The 20,246-nt window shown below is 51.6% G+C and overlaps 1 protein-coding gene across 1 annotated transcript in view; it reads left to right on the top strand.

The window, feature by feature from the left end:
• SLC4A3 (solute carrier family 4 member 3) overlaps nucleotides 1–13,436 on the top strand; it is a 28,913-nt gene extending 15,477 nt beyond the window's left edge. Inside the window, exons 11-22 of the mRNA XM_059475587.1 lie at nucleotides 1,430–1,614; nucleotides 3,198–3,411; nucleotides 3,715–3,936; nucleotides 4,254–4,402; nucleotides 5,780–5,974; nucleotides 6,418–6,624; nucleotides 7,217–7,306; nucleotides 8,904–9,070; nucleotides 9,449–9,702; nucleotides 9,945–10,114; nucleotides 10,583–10,756; nucleotides 11,484–13,436. Of these exons, the coding sequence (XP_059331570.1) occupies nucleotides 1,430–1,614; nucleotides 3,198–3,411; nucleotides 3,715–3,936; nucleotides 4,254–4,402; nucleotides 5,780–5,974; nucleotides 6,418–6,624; nucleotides 7,217–7,306; nucleotides 8,904–9,070; nucleotides 9,449–9,702; nucleotides 9,945–10,114; nucleotides 10,583–10,756; nucleotides 11,484–11,561 (2,105 nt within the window). The 3' untranslated portion in view covers nucleotides 11,562–13,436. The remainder of the gene's footprint in view (nucleotides 1–1,429; nucleotides 1,615–3,197; nucleotides 3,412–3,714; nucleotides 3,937–4,253; nucleotides 4,403–5,779; nucleotides 5,975–6,417; nucleotides 6,625–7,216; nucleotides 7,307–8,903; nucleotides 9,071–9,448; nucleotides 9,703–9,944; nucleotides 10,115–10,582; nucleotides 10,757–11,483) is intronic.
• The last annotated feature ends 6,810 nt before the right edge of the window (nucleotides 13,437–20,246 follow it).

Raw genomic sequence — 20,246 nt, 5'->3', positions numbered from 1 at the left:
GTCTGGTTTTGCAGCTCAGAAGTAGGTGAGTGGTGCCTGAGGGACTGATGGCCAAGCCATCACCCCGCCCCTTGACCATTGCTGCTCTCTTGTCTGGCCTCTTAACACCTTGCAAGCAGCTGTGCCCTGTTCCTGATGAGTGTTGGCTGCTGGCTGTGTGTGCCAGCAAGCTTTGAGCTGACAGAAGCAGGGCCTGGCTGGTGGCAAGGTCTCAGGTAATGACTGTAGCACTACCAGGACGTATTTCCCTGTGCAGGAGGGCTGTGAGTAGACAGGCCTGAGCATCAGTGGGCTTGGTGCCTTCTGATTGCAAGAGTATTCCTCTTGGCACTTTGCTGGCATTAACTTCTCAGCAAACTACACTATAAGCAAAATAAATGTCATTGTCTACCCAGTAGATTAAAAGCTCAGGCAAAGAGGCTTGGCAGCTCAACCTAACTGATGCTTAATCACGATGAGGCCAACTCAGGTTCATAAGTGCACTTTTGAGTACTCAAATAACTAAACATTGGCTTGTTTCTGAGCTAAGGCTGTGTCTTGGGATTTGCTTTGACTCTCAGAAGGCCCACATTTGCCAGCCTGACATAGAGCACAGCTCTTTGCTGGACACAGATGGCAGAAAGATCAGTAATAATGCCAGTGAAATACCAGTATTCAATAAACATTTGTGCTGGGTATGTGAAGGAAGTGGCTGGTGTGCTGGAGGATGCAGGAGTACTTCTCAATCTGTTAGGAACCAAGGAGACTGCCAAGCACTGATGAGATGCAGACATTGTAAAACAAAATGTGCAGTTTGCACCTATGAGTCTTTAGACCACTGACTTACTTTTCTCTGAAAAAAAAACAACTTTAGGAATACAGGGAAGGTACCAGTTAACAGAGAAAACTCATAGCTCAAGGAGGGGAGAACAGTGAGCCAGTTCCTATAGGCTGTTTAACCTGACATCCTTCTCGGCCAGCATAGTGGCAGAGCTAATATGGGATTCAATTACTAAAGAGCTAAAGAATATGAATGTAATTATTGCCAAGCAGTAAGGTTTATGGGAAATAGGTCATGTCAAACAAACCTGATTTCATTCTTTGATGAGATTAGAAGTTTGTTTGATAAAAGTAACATGTGAAAGTTTCCTTCCATAAGTGGGAAAAAAACCTGATTTAAACTTAGACCCTTATAGTGTAAATAGAGCCCATCTGTAGGGATTGAGAATGGGCTAACTGGGAGGCTAAACAAAGTAGCACTGCTTTTGAATGATCAGTGAAGCGCTTGGAGCAGTCCTCAGTGTGAAGTTCAGTGCTGTGTCTGTGGTCTGGAGAAAGTACATGACTGCAGGGCTTGTAGGAACCTCCAAAACCCCTGTCTGCTGTTAAAGGCAGCCCAGTACAGCCCACTCCAATGATTAACTCTGCTCCAAACATTGCCCCCTGGTAGGTTGTGTGCAGTTTCTGGAGCAGCCAACCATGGCCTTCGTCCGACTGAATGAGGCTGTCTTCCTGGAATCTGTCTTGGAGGTCCCAATTCCTGTCAGATTCATCTTTGTGCTGCTGGGACCTAGCCAGACCAACATGGACTACCACGAAATTGGCCGCTCAATCTCCACCCTCATGTCTGACAAGGTGAGGAGCTGGTGGGCAGTGATGCTGTGAGGGAGCTTTGCTGGCTCCTCAGAAGACAGCCCTTAGATGAGAGCTGCGGAATGGCTCAGGTGGGGTAGGCAGGTGTGAGCACCTGGGATTTTTAAGATCAGCCTGGCTTGGCCAAGGTAGAATGCTCCAGTGGAGAGGAAAGAGTAGGACAGACACTTATTTGGCTGGGACAGAGTGTGCTAGGCTGGGTGAAGAAAGGGACCCTGAGTAAAAGCAGGAGAAAAGGATGTCCCAGGGTTAGAGGAGTGGTGTTCAGTTGACATTTCACAGAGAGGTGGGGAGGCTGAGTGGTGCCTGTGACCATGGCACCTGGCCTGGACTACACTAACAAAAACCCAGCAGTTCCTGGGGACTGTTTTCAGGTGTTTAGATGGACTGTTTTCAGGTGTTTAGATGGAGCTTTTTTAGCTGAGTCCCATGGCTGGGGCATCCATGCAGAGGAGCATATCCATACAGGAGAGATGAGGAGACAGGAAGGTTTTTCACCCAAGCAAGTGCACTGCTACAAGTCCCCCATCTGTCTAGATGGCAGAAATTGAAATTGATTACCTTAGAAAGGAAAGACAATCTGAGCATCTGCTGCATACATCCAGCACAAGAGGATCAGAGGTTCACAGGTCCTTCCTGCTGGTGCCATGTAACTATAAGCAAGTAACAAACCTTCCTGTACTGCCTCTATTGCACAACTTTCACTGAACTGGAGACTAAAAGGCTCAATCAGAAAAAGTGCATTAGAGGCAGCAAGACTGAAAGATTCCTTCCCTGAAGTTGTGTGGGGCTCAGCTGAGAATGTGTTTTTAGCCGGAAGAGGTGAGGTGCCATTCCAGCTCCAGTGCTGTGTTTGTGGGCTGAGCTCATTCATTTGAGTCTCTGGTGCTCCTGCTGGAAGAGCAGAGCCAGCTGCTGCAGCCAGGGCTGGCCACAGCAAGGTTACACAGTCCTGGCGCCGTGGAGAGAGCACAGTATCATTTACATTGAAGCTGTGGCTCCAGGGAGTCTGTGTGCTGCAGGGACCTTAGCTGTCCCCTACCTCCTTTACAGGCTGTTCACTCATTCATCATCCTCCAGCCTTTTCTCTGGAGGCATGTTCCAGAGGCACTGCAGCACTTCCACCTGTTTGCCAGCAGCTCCCTGCCTGGTCTCCTTAGTCCTTCCTTGCTAGCTTGCTCTTGCTGTCAGAAATATTTCCCCTTTTCTGCCTAGTTTCCTTTGCATGGCTTCCCTCATGCTGTAGATGCCTATTTTCTTGCTCTCTTTCTGTCTCCCATGTGGACACTCCCAAGAATCTCTTATGCTCCCTGCTCAGTTTGTGGTTCTTGTGCTTTCTAACTGTGATGCTTTAGGGCTCTACCAGCTTCTCCCTCAAAACAGGAGGTGGGATTCAGGAGTGTGGGTCACAGAGTGGCAGTAGTGAGATGAGTAGTGGATGGAGGGGGAGAATGTTCCTCTAAAGATCACAGCAAGCATTGTCTTTCCTGGCTGTAGTAGCTGGGTCTAGCCTTGGTATGACCCTTCTCCCCTTCTCCCTCTCTCTTTTTCCCTGCCCCTTCCAGCACTTCCATGAGGCTGCATACATGGCAGATGACCGTCAAGACCTCCTCAATGCAATCAACGAGTTCTTGGACTGCAGCATTGTCATTCCCCCATCAGAGGTGGAGGGGAAAGACTTGCTCAAATCCATTGCCACCTTCCAGAAGTTGCTGCTGAAGAAGAGGAAGGAGAGAGAGCAGAAGTCCATGAAGGAGGGCACTGCTCAGGAAGCCAAAGGTCTCTCCATTCACATTTGGGCAAGTTTGTGCCTAGTGCCCTGTGTGCACCAATGGGCCCTCCCCTCCCAGAGCCTGGCAGAAGGGTGAGCAGGGCCTGGCTCCTGCAGTGGGGAGTGGGAAGTAGGAAAGGGGAGCAGGACAGTGTGGGTAGCCCTGGTGGCTGGGGACAGCTGGAGGCAGTGGGATGTGCTGTTGCAGAGGCCCACCAGGCTAGTGCTGCTCTGTGAGGTACTGGGGAGAGGGACAGCCCAAGGGCCCAGCTGTGTTCCTTGCTGAAGCCTTGCCCTCCATGCACCTCCAGAGCTGTGTGAAGTGAAAGCTGAGGAAGAAGAGGAGGAAGCTGAGGATGACCCTTTGAAGCGAACCGGGATCTTTTTTGGAGGTCTGGTTCGGGACATAAAGCGCAGGTACCCCAAATACCTCAGTGACATCAGAGACGCCTTGCACAGCCAGTGTCTCGCAGCCGTTCTCTTCATCTACTTTGCTGCTCTCTCTCCTGCCATCACCTTCGGGGGACTCCTAGGTAATGGGCCTGCTTTCTGGTCTGCTCTTTGCACTCTGGGACACTGGCTGTGTCTGTGTGATGCTGTTCTGGGGTGGGCTTTGGTGCTGTTCACTCAGGGAGAGTGGTAGTGCTGTGCCTCAGCTGCTGCCTTGTTCCCTCCCTGCCATTTGGCCTCTCCAGCCTCGGCTGCCAGGGCTCCCTCCATGCTCCCTGCCTAACACAGGGCACCTCTGACTGATGGGATGGGGACCTGCCTCCTCTGTCCAGAACTGCCTGTCTGTGGTGATGGTGCCTGTGTCCGGGCTGTAACACTCATACATTGTTCTCTTTCCCAGGAGAGAAAACTGAGGGTCTCATGGGGGTCTCCGAGCTGATAATCTCCACCTCGGTTTTAGGCATCCTCTTCTCCCTGCTTGGAGCCCAGCCACTCCTGGTCATTGGCTTCTCAGGGCCTCTGCTGGTGTTTGAAGAAGCTTTTTACAAGGTAAATGTGAGACAGTGTCTATGCTTGGCACCTGCTCACTGTGTCCTTGCTCTGGAGAGGGCAGCTGGCATTTCTCAGCTATACAAAGGATCTTTGTTACTGTGAACTCTTTGAGTCCTTCCAGGCTGCTCTCAGCTCAGCCAGGGCTGCCCTTGGCTCTGCTGACCCTTGGCAAGTCCCACTACAGGGACTTCTACCTCCCATTGCTGTATCCATTGTATCCATAATCCCTTGAGGTGTGACACTGATAACAGCACTCCTCTACATGCTGATTGTGAGGAGAGCACTGTCTCCCAGCCCGGTGCTGCAGCTCATTGGGATAATGAGCACTTGTAGCTGCATCCTAAAACTTTATTGTTCTTGGGGCTTCCTTTGAAGTCCATTTCGCCACTTTTATCTGTGTCCAGGTTTCCTTATATGGGAGCTCAATAACATTGAGTTTACCACCCATTTGAGACGTGCCACATATATTACTCCCACCTCTAAGGATTAGCCATGGGGTGTGTGGAGGGGTATCCTGGCCAGCCAGGATGCATATGTTTCTTTCTCAAGTAGCATGACCTCTTTGCTCTTGAAAGCATCCCTGTATCACTGTACCTTCAAGCAGAGGATCTAATTCTTCTCCTTTTCTTTGACTCCCAGCATGTCTGTGTCTTTGAAAAAGCATGTTTTTTTCTACAGCTGGATTTTCACCTTGTCAAGAGTTTGGAGCTGGTGATGCTATTGCAGAGTGGGAATTTCTCTGCTCTACTGTGACTGCACTTCTCACTGACCACTTTTGCTTTGTCCAGTCACTGTGAACAGAGGAGTACCTCTGCCTGTGGTGGTACTGAGGGAGGCTGCAAAGGGAGGGGTATGATTTGTCCTGGAAACAGCTGGGGTGTGTAGATGAGAAGATGCAGTGGAGATGGTCTCCTCTGTGGTGGCAGCCTGGGCCTTTTCTCCACACACATACAACTGTCTGTACACAGGGTGCTGTGTGAGATTGTGGCCTTTATGCACTGGGATGTAGCAGGATGCTCAGGCTCTCCTTTGTAGGGAACAGGCTTGTGCTGTTGAGTGCATTGAACAGCGGAGAGCTGTGTTTGAGCAATGGCACCTCCATATGGGTGGGATGGAGAGTGTTATGCTGGGCTGGCTTCAGCAGAGCATGAAGGAGGAGGTACTGTTACAAAGACTGCTTGGTGTGAGCTGTCAGGTGTTAATGCAAAGTCTGCAAATTTACCTGTGATTCTAGCCATGAATTGACTGTTTCTGTGCTGGATGCCCAAGCAGATGTAGATGCTTTTTTCCAGGACAGTCTTTGATCTTAATGGGGAGTGGATGCAGGAGGCAGCCTGAGGAGACATGAGTAACTCCTTCCCCTTTCCATTTCAGTTCTGCCAGACACAAGGCATTGAGTATCTCACAGGCAGAGTGTGGATTGGTTTGTGGCTCATCGTCTTCATCTTCATTATCGTGGCAGCAGAAGGAAGCTTCTTGGTGCGCTACATCTCGCCCTTCACCCAGGAGATCTTTGCTTTCCTCATCTCCCTCATCTTTATCTATGAGACCTTCTACAAACTGTACAAGGTGAACCTTCCCTGGGGAGATGGGTTGCTGCATCTCTTAATCCCTTAGGAACCTGCTGCTTTAGCACACAGGAGGCAAGGGAACAGGGCCAGCTCAACCACAACTTTCCTAGACATTCTGCAGAGCAGTTCTTTGCTGGTCTCATGCCTCAGCCCAGCTGGCTCCTGTGCCACCACAGAGAGTGGCAGGAAGAGCCCTAATGTCTCTCTCCCCTTCTCTTCCAGCAGGAGGCATTAAAGAGGGGCCACTTTTCTCTCCCCAACCCTCTCCAGCTGGGTAGGTTGCGAGGCAAGGTGACGGATGCTGGGATTGTTCGTGCCCACCATCTACTGCCCTCACCTCTCCACAGAGCAGGACAGCTCCGCTTCCCCCTGCCCCAGTAGTGACAGTGCCCCCTGCCCCTCCTTGTGGTAATTTGTCTGCTGCTTCTCTCACCTGCTCAGGTGTTTGCAGAACATCCTTTGTTGAAGTTCTACCCACCAAACGTGCAGAACAGCGTAAATGCCAGCGTGCTCTCTACGGATGCGATGTCACTGGGAACCAGGATGCAGCCCAACACTGCTCTGCTCTCCCTCATCCTCATGCTGGGCACCTTCTTCATTGCCTTCTTTATGCGCAAGTTCAAGAACAGCCGCTTCTTAGGAGGAAAGGTGAGAAGTGTGTGGGATTCACATGTCAAGGACAAGGGACACACCAAACAAATAATGCTTCTGGCTACAGATCTTTATTGTCCAGAACACTTGGACGTCCCCCAAAGAAACACCAGAAACCCTTTAAATACCTTGCAGGAGGGATGGTAGTCCACCCTAGGGTGCAGACAAGAGCTGACTGTTGATGATGGTATCTGGACTGTCCTGCTCCAGTGAGGCTGCTGGAAAGTCCTCTGGACCTTGGGAAAGCTCCTTGGATTGGATACAAGTCTGTTAAACTAGAATATAAGAAGAAGAGCTTACAACTTTTTCTCTTTGGACATCTCTCTACATGCAGGGTACCTGTGTAGTACCTGGAGCACTGTGTAAATAGGCCAGCAGGAGCAATTAGCCAGTCATACAGGAGCATGTTGTGTGGGCAGTGGGATGCACAGCCCCAGGGGTTAAGGCTGGGTTTCCTTGCTGTGCCCATCAGCAGTGCTCAGGTTTGCAGTGGTGTTGGCCCCATTTGGGGCTTCTCTCTGCCGTAGGCTCCCTGTGCATGCACGGAGCTGCCCTGCTCCTTTGCTAATGACAGGTCTGTGTTCTGCAGGCGCGGCGGATCATCGGAGACTTTGGGATCCCCATCTCCATCCTGGTCATGGTGCTGGTGGATTACACCATCACTGACACATACACACAGGTAGGTGCCAGCCGAGCCTTTCCTGCAGCCCAGCAGTGATCCCTGTGGCACTGGCCTACTCTTGTGCAAAGGGGAATTTGTATTTCCTGCCTCTTTAGTCATAACAGCACAAAGCAAACAGAAACATTCCCCTCATCCTCACTCCCACGCTGAAGGGAAGCTCCAAGGGTCTTGCTGAGGCTGAGGCCAGAGCTACAGGGACTGGAGTGCCCCGGTATCCTTCTGCTCTTCTAGCTGCTAGTAGGAGAAAGTTTAGGAGCTTTAGGGAGATTCAATGCAGCTCGTTCCTTCTTTGCAACACTAAACACTTGCATTCAATCAACAAGACATAAACTGTTTATGCACCCTGAAGAAGGTGGCATGTAGAATAGCTTCAATGGGGTATTTGTTATGAGTTTAGTACTCAATGTACTTATTCTTTCCTTGATGGTAGGATACTAATATTTTGATAACTTTATCTCAAATACAATTTTTTTCCCAGTTTATGCACAAACTTAAGTTTCATAACTTAATGTTATCGAACAAACATATCTCACAGGTTTTATTTTTTTTCTCCTTTTTCAGTAGATATGGAATTATATATTGGGTTGGGTTTTTGTTTTTCTGGTTTTTTTGGGTTTTTTTTTTGCACTAAGATTGGGAAGAGGGTGAAAAGTATTTCCTGTTCATCATGCAAGCTTTTTATCAAAACAGCCCAAGGCTTGGTGGAATCCAAATGCATTTTTATTCATTTGAATTTCAATGAAAAATTTCAGTCTATCAGACATTAGTAAAATCATGCACTTTGTTGCATTCTTTTCATACCCTTCTGCACTTCTCCAGTTAATATCAAAAGCATTATCATTTTAGTATTAACTCAGCAAATGTACAAAGCTTTCTGAGAAAATGGTACTTAGTTACACAGCTTAACTCAAGGACAAACATTCCAGAAATATTATTCATACTTATGCTTATTAACATAAATGCAAATCATAAACTCTGCCTGCAGTGCAGATAGCAGAAATTGCTGTAGAGCCGCACAGAGCCAAGGGTTCAAATGCTGATGAACGCAGGGTCAGGATGATGTACAGCTAGGAGTCTGTGTGGTCTGATGGGAGCACAAACATGATATTCCCTCTGAACATGGTCAGGGTGAGGTCATTTCCACAGAATGTGGCCACTTCTGGGGTTTGCACTTCAAAAACAATGCTGTAAAACATCTCAGAAAAGCCTTGGAAAGTCTAGAAAGCCACCTCAGAAAATGGTAGGCAGTTCAGAGCATTTAATTTGTCCAAGCAGAGGTCAAGGAAGCATTTTAACCATGGTCTGCAAGGACTGACATGGGAGCGACGTTCCTGAGAGAAATTTCCTTGGTCTCTTGGAAAAAATGAAGGGAATTTATGTAGCTAAAAGGAAATGACAGACGCCTATGTTAAGGAACATGGGGTTTTTTATACTGAAGGGGATTATCCATGAGAAAGTTCTGCTCAGTTCAGGGTGGCTTATCCCATCATCGGAGGCGTTCAGAATAGGGAGAGCAGGAGGATCAAAGCTGTGTGAGGCTGTGGGCTTGTTTGTATTAATGAGTAACTGCTGGGTTTTGCAACTACACCACCAGAAGCTGAATGTCCCCTCCGGCCTGTCGGTCACATCCCCTCACAAGCGTGGCTGGTTCATCCACCCCATGGGCAGTAGTGGGACCTTTCCACTGTGGATGATGTTTGCCTCTGCCATCCCTGCCCTCCTGGTCTTCATTCTTATCTTCATGGAGACACAGATCACTACGTGAGTACCTCCCCCTCCAACCTCAACCACTGCTAACCCCTAGACAGGCAAGGCCAGGATGGGTGCTGGTTCACTTGGAAATGCAACGGACATCCCAGAGGAACAGCAAGAGCAGGATTCTGGCCATTTCAGACTGTACCTTGGCTTCTCCCGTCATCCTTTGGTTCCCCTCTTGGCGAATGCTGTGGTGGAGACTGCCTCAGCCAGGCACAGGAGGAAACTGCTAACCTGAGGCTAGCAGCCACCATCCCCCTCCTCAGCCATCTTCTTGTTATCCCCATGTGTGCTGCCTCCAGAGAGCGAGTTGTCCCCAGCTGCAGTGCTGTCCCTGGGCCCTGACCTGGGCCTTGCACTGACCCAGGCTCTATTTTCTTCCAGGCTAATTGTTAGCAAGAAGGAGAGGAAGTTGCTGAAAGGCTCTGGCTTCCACCTGGACCTTCTGCTCATTGGCACTATGGGGGGCCTGTGCGCTCTCTTCGGGCTGCCCTGGCTGACGGCGGCCACGGTGCGCTCCGTCACGCACGTCAATGCCCTGACCGTCATGAGCAAGGCCATCGCACCCGGGGAGAAGCCCAGGATCGAGGAGGTGAAGGAGCAGCGTGTCACCGGAGTGCTCATTGCTGCCCTTGTCGGTGAGCCTCTGCTCAGGGAGCAAGGGAGGGGAGAGGTCAACACCGAGCACTGGAATCTCCTGGCAGTGTCCCTGCCCCGTGGGCCTGTCCATGCTCTGCCTGCTCACTGCAGGAGTGCCCACACCTACCCATACTGAGCTTCCTTTCCCTTGTGCTCCAGGGCACAGAGGAGGTGGGGAGGCTGAGGTGCCTTGTGGAGGGGCTGGTGTGGGACATGCATGCCCTGAGCTCTGTCTGTGCAGGTCTGTCCATTGTGATGGGGAACATGCTGAGGCAGATCCCCCTGGCCGTGCTCTTCGGCATCTTCCTCTACATGGGGGTTACATCGCTCACCGGCATCCAGCTCTACGAGCGCCTGCTCCTGATCTTCATGCCATCCAAGCACCACCCTGACCACATCTACGTTGTCAAGGTGAGCAAAGGCAGGTTGCACAGAACGAGGTAATGAGGAGAAGAGGAAGAAGAAACAGGTGAGGGGAGGATGGCATTTTGTTAGAGTGATACTTGGCTTAGTGATCCTGCTTGGCTGCAAGTTTGTGCTGAGAAGTGCAAGGCATGCAGAGGGGTGGTACAATGCTGGCAGGCTGCACCCAGGAGTGTGTTGCCAGGATATTGTATGGATTTGACAGATAATTTGTAGGATTGATGCACTGCTTGAGAGGGTAGAGGGACACTGCCTTGCCAGGTGGGTATGCTGCCAGGTAGCACAGAGGCTGATGTGTTATGGAGTTCTACCTGGCTGTAGAGTAAAGGAGGATGGACTCTGCAGCAGCAGTACTCTGCTGTACTATGCTATGCAGAAGAGTTTTGTTTTGCCAGTTGGGTCTTTGTTAATCTGTGTGGAAAGATAATGTGTTCTTAGACTGGATTTACCTACTAGGTGAAGACCTGGAGAATGAATCTCTTCACCTGCATTCAACTGGCCTGCATTGTACTGCTCTGGGTGGTGAAATCTACAGTGGCATCGCTGGCCTTCCCCTTTGTCCTGATCATGACAGTGCCATTGCGACGCTTCGTGCTGCCCCGCTTCTTCCACGACAGGGAGCTCAAAGCGGTGAGCTGTCCTCAGTCTAGTTTGCAACACTGGAATAAGGTTGAGGAGATTTGGCAGCCTGAAAGGCTGGGAGATCGTGGGCCAGCGAAGTCTTGAAGGTGTTTGCTCAATAGCAGTAAGTGGGTGGATTGCTTCCTTGGATCTTGTAGCCCTGGGAGTGCAGTAACAGATGGATGGGCAGCCTGGGGCAAGGAAACAGGTTCCTACCAGGCAGAGGCCTGGAATAAGGATTTCCCCTTCCATCTTGTGGCTCATTCATCAAGAAACACACCAATTCCCTTGCTACTGAACCAGTAGCAAGAACAGCCCAGCAGCACATCAGAGCCTATGGCTGTAGGCACTTCAGCATGTAACCACAGTGCCAGGGTGCTGGCAGCTCTTCAAGAGCTGCCAGCTCCTCTGCTGCTGTCAACATCCTGAGCTTTTGTTGGAGGAGAGCCTGGAGCAGCACCCAGAAGTGAGTGCTGCCAGCAGGGGGAGAGGAAGGAGCTGCAGTGCTGGACCAAAGCCCCAGGCTTTAGAATAGAAAGGGCATTGGGCTGGGGATGCATGGATGGGCATGAGGGTTTAAAGAAGGAGCCTGTTGGGAGGGGAAGGAGCAAGAGCTTTGCTTTTCCCAGCACAGCTCAGCTGACTGGGTGGCTGTGTACTGATCCCTCTGTGCCAGGCTTAACCCCACAGTGGGGGCAGCTGTGGCCTTCATAGCCTGGTCTCTGCCTCTTCTCAGTTGGACTCGGAAGATGCGGAGCCAAATTTCGACGAGGATGGCCGGGATGAGTACAACGAGCTGCACATGCCTGTGTGAGCTGGGAGTTGCCCTCCCTGCTCGTGAGACAGGCGGCTCAGGCCTGCTCACCCCTCCCAAGAACTAACTGGAGACTTGCCATGAGTCACACTGTCTCTTGCCTGGACCAATGAATGGCTGTTCCATAGCCCTGCAGGATGCAGCCCGGCTCTGGCTGCCCCATCTCTCGCTCAGCAGAGGCTGTGAGTCTCTCTCCTCTTGGACCTGGTGTGCTGAGAGATGCCTCTCACATCCCAAAGCTGTGTGGGTCTTGAGTGCCCCTGGGTCAGGGGTCTGTCCCCTCCCTGCTGGAGGCAGCCTGTGCCTGGTCTCCAGGCGGTGAGGGGGAACAATGCCAGCTGGTGCCACTGCATTCCCCTCCACTACCATGATGCTTGGGTAGCTTGGGCATCTCAGCACGCGACACTGAGCACTCACAGGAATGGGCCAGAAGCTGCCTCTTCTCCCAGGCCATCAACCTCCTTACTCAGCTGGCAGATGCCTTGCTCCTGCTCTCTCTGCACCCTTCTCTCTGCACTTCTAGGAGTGCTCACACCGAGCCTCTGCCACAGCTTCTGGTCCATGAGGCTGCTGCAGCCTGGCAGACAGGCAAAGAGGGACTGGCACCCTAGCCAGTCCTCCAGACCATTTTCTGTCCAGTCGCCTTCCCAACTGACTGTTTTCAGCTCTTGCTTGACATGGAAGAGGCTGTTTGGCTCCTCTCCCTCTCAATTTTCCTAACCTTATTTCCAAAGGCAAACTGCACAGGGAGGGAAGGCTGGAGACAAACAGGTATTCAGAAGCCTTGAATGCTTGCCCTCTTGCAGGAATTAAGAGGAGCCCTCTGCCGTTCTGCACCTCCACAGAAGTTACAGGAGTAAACACTCATCACAGGGCTGTGTCCCAGTTCCTGATCCCCACATTCCTGTCTCTGAAAACAAACAATGTTTAAGAAGCTACACATGAAATATAGTGCTGGAGCACAAACCAGTCCTTTGGGTCCCCTCCTTTTCCCTGTGCAGTGATCCACTGAGTCTGGCTCCCTGCAAGCCTGCAAGGAAGTCACTGAAACCCCAGCCCCAGTTTTGCTGCCATACTGAGATCGCCTTTCACATCCAGTGGTGCCCTCCAGGTAGGAAGGAGCTGCACTCAGGGTGCCCAGCACTCAGCCCCCATCACCTCTGGGCAGCTCCACAGAATCACAGAATGGCTCAGGTTGGAAGACACCACAGTGGATCATCTGGTCCAACCTCCCTGCCCAAGCCAAGTCATCCCAGAGCACAGGATCGTATCCAGACAGTTCTGCAATATCTCTAGGGAGGGACACTCCACAGTCTCTCTGGGCAACTTGTTCCAGTGCTCAGTCACTGCACAGTAAAGTTCTTCCTCATGTTCAGGTGGGACTTGATGTGCATCACACCTTCCCACCTGACAGACCTGTTCCCTGGGGTGTCCCCGAGCTGGCAGCCTTTGTGCAGAGCTGGTCCAGGAACTGTTTGATGGTGCCCTTGCTGCCCCTGGAAACTCCAAGGTTAGTGCCAGGAGAGAAAGGCAGCTCAGCCTCTTCCTGATGGTCAGAGCTGGACTGTTCTTCCAGAGGAAGCTGGGATGCTCACTTCACCATTGGACTTGGGAGAAGATGCTGCCCCCATTCCCATGTACCAGCCTGGCTCCTGCAAGAGATGGTGGGTGCTTCATTACCGGGAGGGTCCAATGCCTTCCTCGGGAGGCTGCAGAAATATCCCATCAGAGAAAGAAGCCTCCCCACAGCAGGTCCTGCCCACAGCCTGGCCCCTACAGGGCCCGGGGCAGAGAGACGAGTGTCTCTGTGTGTCTGTGGCCGTGTGTGTCCTGTCCTCCCTGTGTAGTGTAGGAGGCCTGTTGTTTCTGTGCATTGTGACTCTTCTGATTGTAGTGGAAACAGCTACACCAATAAACTCTTCACAGGAACTGTGCCTCTGGCTCTGCGCTTCTGGTTTTATCACCAATGGCAATAAATTAAATGGATTGAAATTCCTCAGCACAAAACTTCCTTGCCCACCACAGCCAGCAAGGCAGCAGGCCCCAGCTGGAGCAGGGACTGTCTCCATGTTCCCAGCATGGAGGTGGGCTTTCTGTTACCATCACTGAGCAGACTGGTTACTGTGGACTCAGCCTCCACACTGGCTGCTGGAAACAGGAGGCTGAGCCCCATGTTTCACCATATGAACCACAAGAAACACATTCTCCTGCCTGTTTGCCACCAATTCTCCAGGGAGTGATCTGGGATTGGGCCAGTGTTCACTTTCTCCCTCATAGGGGACTCATGCCAGTCCAGGACTGCACTTCTACCAGAAGTTTCTCCCTCTTTGCTATATGAGAAGGGGTTTATATTTACAAAAGTAAACCTGTCCAGAGACTTAAAAATAGAAGTTCTTTTCCCAAAATTATCAACCTTATTATTTCAAATAATTGTATTGTTTAAGTAAACTGTTTGGGTTTCTGCCACCTGGGTTCAAGTACACTCAAGTTATCTTCTGCAGTTATTTTTGTTCTCTGCAGCCAGGAGGGACTGGCACACCTCTGTCAGATACCACTGGCAGCCATTCACATGGCTGTGTGGCTGGGAAGTTAAGGAAACTGCTAGCTAAAGCCATTTCTACAACAAAACTATGAAGAAGGGCCAGTGGCAAAGTTTCCCCTTTCCCTTGTGTGTCTGAAAGTCCTTGCAGAGGGTTTTGTCTCTGCTTTTCAGACACTCAATCTTCATTACAATAAAATGTGAAAACCTTGTTTCCTCTTCCCCATGAGGAGGGGTTTGGGGGGTGTGGGGCAGGTAATGGTGGCAGGAGGTGGCAGCACAGTCCATTCCTCACACTGGCAGGAGTGAGAGTGGCTCTGGTTTGCAATCCCCAACACAAGTGGGTTTGTTCAGATGTGAATTCCCCACTTTGGGGAGGGCAGAGCTGATGCAGGACAGTGTGTGAAGCTCCAAGAGCAGCCCCAGCTGAGCGGTGCTGGGGTCCTGCTGGCTGTTGCAGATGCCAAGGACCACCCTCAGCAAGTGCTGCTGAACACTGGGGACCTTGTACATCCCTGCCACTGCCCCAGCCCAATGCTCTTCGTCTCGTGCCCTCCATTCACCTCCCCTTTGTCCCTGCAAAAGAAGGGACTCACCAGCCCCAGGAGAAGCACCAGGAAGAGAAGAAAGAGCTGAGCAGGGCCCTGCTGACCACCAGGGGAAGAACCTGCCCTCTCCAAGCATGGACACAAACCTTCTTTCCCATGGGAACAGCAAGTTTGGACATGTCCCTTGTGCTGCAGCCAGCCTTTCCCAGAGCCAGTTGCACAGACATTGCCACAGAACAACAGGGCAGAGATGAAGCTCCATCGAGCTCTTCTCCCTCACACAGGTCTTAGCAAAGGATATTTTCCTAGCAGGGATGTCTGAATCCTGGGTGCAGGCTCGGACAGCACGTTTCTTCAGTACAGGTGAGTGCTCCTGTAATTTGTCTGGCCTTCACTCCTTTCCCTGGGAGGTTTGCTTCCTGGCTGCTGCCCTGTGCCCCTGCCCCATCCCTCCCAGCTCATCATCCCCTCAAGGCTCTCCAGCCCTCCGGCTCTCTGAGGTGCCTGTGCTGGGACACTTTGCAGAAGTGATTGAGGCACTTCTGGGACAAATCTGTGCCTGTGTAAGGTTCCCCTGTCCAGGTGCATACTTTTGGCTGGGATATACCTGGTCACAAGCTGCTGTGTCTTGCTCAGCAGAGATGGCTCTCATGAGTTCCCATGCAGAGAGGGGGCAATGCTGCTGTGAGGTGTGGACAGGGAAGGTTCAGCCTGAGCTCTGAAATATGACTGCCAAAGCTTCCTCCCTGCAGGGAGCAGCAAGGAGGTGGGCTGGCACCCATGAGTGTCCTGCGTGGCTCAGAGGGGGCCATGCAGGAGTCAGAACAAGGAGAAGTGCTGAGCATCAGTGCTGCACAACATCCCCCATCTCTGCTGCCACTTTGTTCTGTGACCCCCTGGGCTGCCAGATGTGATCTTGTCATTGAGCAGGATGGGAGAATAATCCTCCTCATGTGATTTCTGCAGAGAAGGGGGGACTTTGTGATCCCTGCTGCAAGAGCCCAGCTGGATGATTTCCTTCATCCATCAGCCCAGTGTCCCTGGAGGATGTCCCCCCCTCCAGCACACAGAGTACAGCAGCCTCACTGGGGCTGGGACAGGCTGGGGCTGCCTCATGCTGTGCCAGGCTCTCTTCCTCAGCACAGACACCTGGCCAGAGGCTGGGGCCAGCTACTGGTGCTGTGAACTGGGGCTGCACTCTCTTTTTGGCCCTGGAGGTGTTAGCACAGCCATGCCTGCTTTTTTCCTTCACTAATCCATTTCAGGTTGGCTCCCAGGACTTATAAGGGACGAGCACAAAACAGGACAGGGATTGGCATGAGTTTGGCTGCAGGTGCACAGCAAGAAGAGCTCTCTCCTTCAGCACAAAAATTATTTTGCAAGCTGAAACTGTGCAGGGAAGATCAGGAAGAGGAAACGTGCATGGCTCAGGCTACCAGCACCCATCAGCAGAATTCAGCCACAGCTAGGGGTAGTGATATGACACCATTTAACCTCCTTGCTTGCTCGCCTGGGTTGCTGGTTGTGAAGGAGACAAAGAGCTCCTCTGGCAAAACAGCCCAGTCTGGAATTGCTTCCACCACAGCTGCCTGACGTACTTTCTACAGCATGAATCACAGAGTAATGGTATCTGCAAGCAAAGCCCTGCTTATGCATTTAGTCGAGCAGAATCCACAAAGCTGCTTGTAGCAGACTCAGCTGTGACCTCCACAGCATTGTGCCATTAATAGCAAGGTTTGGTCTGGGTCAAACAAAAGCAGGGCAGACTTAATAGGAGAGGAAATGAGATGGATGCGCTCGGCTGGCCTCTCCCCACATGCTTCTACTGTAATTATAGCTGGTGCTGTTCAGCTCCCTCATTCACAAGTCTCATCACTGAGGCTGCATTTCTCGTGGCCAAGGTGTAAAAGCCACACACAGATTTGTTGTGGCCCCAAGCAAAGTGGCAGCAGCACAAAGGGAGCAGTGGCAGGGAACCTCAGCTCCTCACTGCCAGGAGCTGGATGTGTGGCCTGGGATGTGGAAGGGAAAGGAAGGAAGGGTTGGGCTGAAGGAACAGGAGCAGGACTGCTATCTGCAGAGAAAGCTGGAGATACCTGATTATGGGTTTGGTTTGTCAGCATGGCCAAGTGCAGAAGGGGCTGGTAGAAAGTCCCAGCTGTGGTGCTGGTGCCAGTGATGCAGCTCAGGAGGCTGCTTCAGAGGGACATGGGGATGGCACATGGTCACAGGGGGGTGGGTGTGCCCACCATCCACCCTCTGGGCCCATCTGCTCCAGTGCTCTGCTTTTGTGCTCTGGCTGAAAATGAAGACAACATCCTGTTTTCCTGACCCTAGAGAAAGGGCAGCCCTGGAGGGCATTCCTGTGCCTGGATGGGATAAGAAGCTTTTCCCACTGTGATCAGACTAAGCAAGGGTGTAGCCACCCTTGACCTGAGCTCTGTAGTGTGCCGAGGCAGCACTGTGCATTGCAGTGAGACGGGCTCACTGCTGGTGGCTGAAGTGATACAGGAGCCGGCAGGGTGCCCAGGACAAATAAACCCTCCCAGCCCACACCGTGCTCCCTTAGGAGCAGGACTCCCCCTCATGCTCTGCTCTCTGGGGGAGCAGGTGCCACAGTACTTGGTGTGACTCTGTGAAAGCCTCTCCAGACATCCTTAATCACATTCCTCTGGAACAGGGACACATCTGGTACAAACATGATCCTGTCCCCAAGGAGCTCAGGCTAATTCCTGTCACAGAGCCTCGGAGCAGCCCCGGGCAGGGAGAGCTTCGGCAGAGCTTTGATCATCACCACTGTCACTTTGCAGGGGATGGGGCTGCAGCAGGGATCCACAGCTTCATCAGCTGAGCTCAAGAAGCCCAAGCCTGAGCTGGCCTGGCCAAGACTGACCAAGTCTGAGGGGTGGCTGGGCTACCCACAGTGTGGGAGTGGGAGAAGGGAGAACCTGCACTTTTCTAATGTTGATTTATAAGCTGATTTCAAGGAATTGTGAAACTAGAACAAGGAAAGGGCCAGAAGTGTGGGATCAGTTTGCACCCTACTGCATGGTCTGTGTGTCGCCTTCCTCTTGCATGCATGCAGGCTGTGTTAGGAGAGTGCTTTGGCATCAGGGTCTGGCAGTGGGTGGCATGCTTGATTTTTGGCTGCTGTTCTCAGTAGTTCTCCGTCTTTGGTGAACACATTCCTGGCTGTCCTGTGCTTTGTGCGAGGGGGGATTTGCCTCAGTGAAGCAGCAGGGCCTGGCAGGGGGGCTGTGATGGTGGCAATGCACAGCAGAGAATTGCTGCCCTCTTTCTGCATCTGTGCCTCCCTATGCCTTTGTCTGGTTCAAGGTATCCTGTCTCTGCTGCTGACTCTCCCAAATGAGATCATGCCAGGAATGACAGGGGAGGAAATCAGCCCTCCACCCTACGAGCACAGTTCTGATGAGCCATTGAGGACCTGCAGCCAAGGTGTCACAGCTTGTCCCCTCACAGCTGATGGGAGAGCAAGTCTGTCAGATTCTTCCCACCCACAGTGGGGCATGCCAGCCTGCCTGCCTCCCAGGAATGTGCCAGACCCGTGGCAGAAGAGGAAATTAAGATATTGTCTGGAGTCCAGGAGGAATTCCTGCCTCAGCTTGTTCCTGCCAGTCCTCTGCCGACCTTCCCTCGACATGGAAAGCCCAGCAGGAAGCTGACTCACTGTCTGCTGCTGCCACGCTGGGTGCGGGGCCGGCTGCCTGAGGGCTGCTCCTTTCATGGATGCAGGGATTGCTCACTGCTCAGACCCACCAGCACCTGCCTGCCCTGGCTGTCCTCTCCCCGAGCCCAGAACTCTGCTGACAGGCAGAGAACAGCCATGGCATCCTGGTTCTTGTGCTGGGCTGAGAGGAGGGTTGGGAGCTCCTTGGGTCGCTGCCACTGCTGCCAAACACTCAGTGAGCACTGCTGTGCCAGGCCTGGGGAAGGAGGCAGCCCCAAGGCTGGGGGGAGGAGATGGGGGCTGATGGGCTGGAGAGGTCCTGGGCTTTTCCTGCACAGTGGGGCTCATGTGATAGTGAGTCAGCAATCACTGCTTATCAAAGCTCTGTGAAGAAGTAGGTGGTCACGGCCACCCCTTGCCAGGAGCAGCACCTAAAGCCAGCTAGGAAACAGTTCGGAGATTGCAGTTTCCAAGTGGGCTGTATGAATGCAGGACTAGTGCTTTAATCCTGTAGCAGAAAGGAACAAATTTCAGGTGTAAGTTTCTTGTCAAGATACTTCCCACCTTTTCTACTCAGCTGATATAGGGCTTACAGTGTCTGTCACTGATGTCCCATTTGGGGAATCCAATGTTTATTGACTGAAGAGCTGGAAAGTTACTTTGTTCTAAGGACTGGGTCAAGGCATCTTCCATTTCCTCTTGGAAAGTGTCAGTCAACAATAGTGTAAACGCTAAAAACTTTGCCCTTTTGAAAGGTTCTACCCTTCCCTTCTACCCTGGATGACAGGAATCATGATAGGAACCATGGCCAGAGTTTCTCCTGAGAAGTCTGGGAGGGGATGTCTGGCGGCAGAGACGCTTGCTGGTGGAGACTGCTGGCTGGCAGGCAGATAGAGGAGAAAGAAGTGTGCTCCTCAACTTTCCCTTGGTTGTGAGGAGCTCCACGGCCCCCTGGTGACCAGCCAGAACTGAGAAGCTTAGCAGCCAAAATTGTCTGCAGAAACAGCATCAGCAGGAATCCCCTCTCCTCCCGTGAGGAGAAGGCTGGCTGTGGCAGAAACAGCCAGGTGACAAATGTGTGGCTGTAAGGACTGTCAATGACACTGTGAGTAGATCTATCCCCTTGTCTGACACAGTGATTGGCCTTGTGGATAGAGGTATTAGATGTGAGATAAGAACTGCAGTTGGACTTCTGGTGCCATATTGCATGGTGCTTTCATAAGACAGGGAAAGTGGTGTAGATTAAACTAATCCAGCACAAGTACAAAAGAGCCTGCATAGTCACACTCAGGATAGCTCTCAATAACTTGGTGTTAAAATGGAAGGACACAGTGACAGTGACTCATATATCAGGAAACTACCAAAAGGCCCAGAGAGTGAGGGTGGAAGAGTGGTGGGGGTGTCATCACAGGTTAGGCAGTGGCCTCAGTGTGACTCTGTCCAGTGGCAGATGTCAAACAAGATACTGCCAATCTACCTCAGAACCCTCTCCGTGTTTTAAGCAGTTTAAAACCTTCCCATTATTGACTATAATAATAATAAAAAATTTAAAAACCCTTCCCCCACACCCCTCCATTAGATTTCCTTTCTTTCAGAAAAAAGAAATAATTTCTGATGGAAAGAAACACCTTCACAGAGCACTTGTGAATCATGCTCTGGCTACACTTCAATCTGTGATCGAGTTCTATCTTTGAACTATGATTTGGAGAAACTTTGCTCAGAGTACTGCTCTTTGCCACCTGTTCCAAACCTGAGATACATCATTTCGAAGCTCTATCAGGATTCCTGTTAGCGGTTCCTCTCCCTGCATCACGCTATGATGGTCTGCTGAAGGAGCCCCAAACCCGAAACGTTTGCTGTTCTGGGTGACATCAGTTGCCCTTACAAAGGTGCGCACTTGGCTCCTGTGC

This window comes from Ammospiza nelsoni, chromosome 7 (genome assembly GCF_027579445.1).
Source record: "Ammospiza nelsoni isolate bAmmNel1 chromosome 7, bAmmNel1.pri, whole genome shotgun sequence".
NCBI classification, from domain to species: Eukaryota; Metazoa; Chordata; class Aves; order Passeriformes; family Passerellidae; genus Ammospiza; species Ammospiza nelsoni.
Note: the sequence above shows the minus strand (reverse complement) of the source record. Positions and strands in the feature narration are given on the sequence as shown.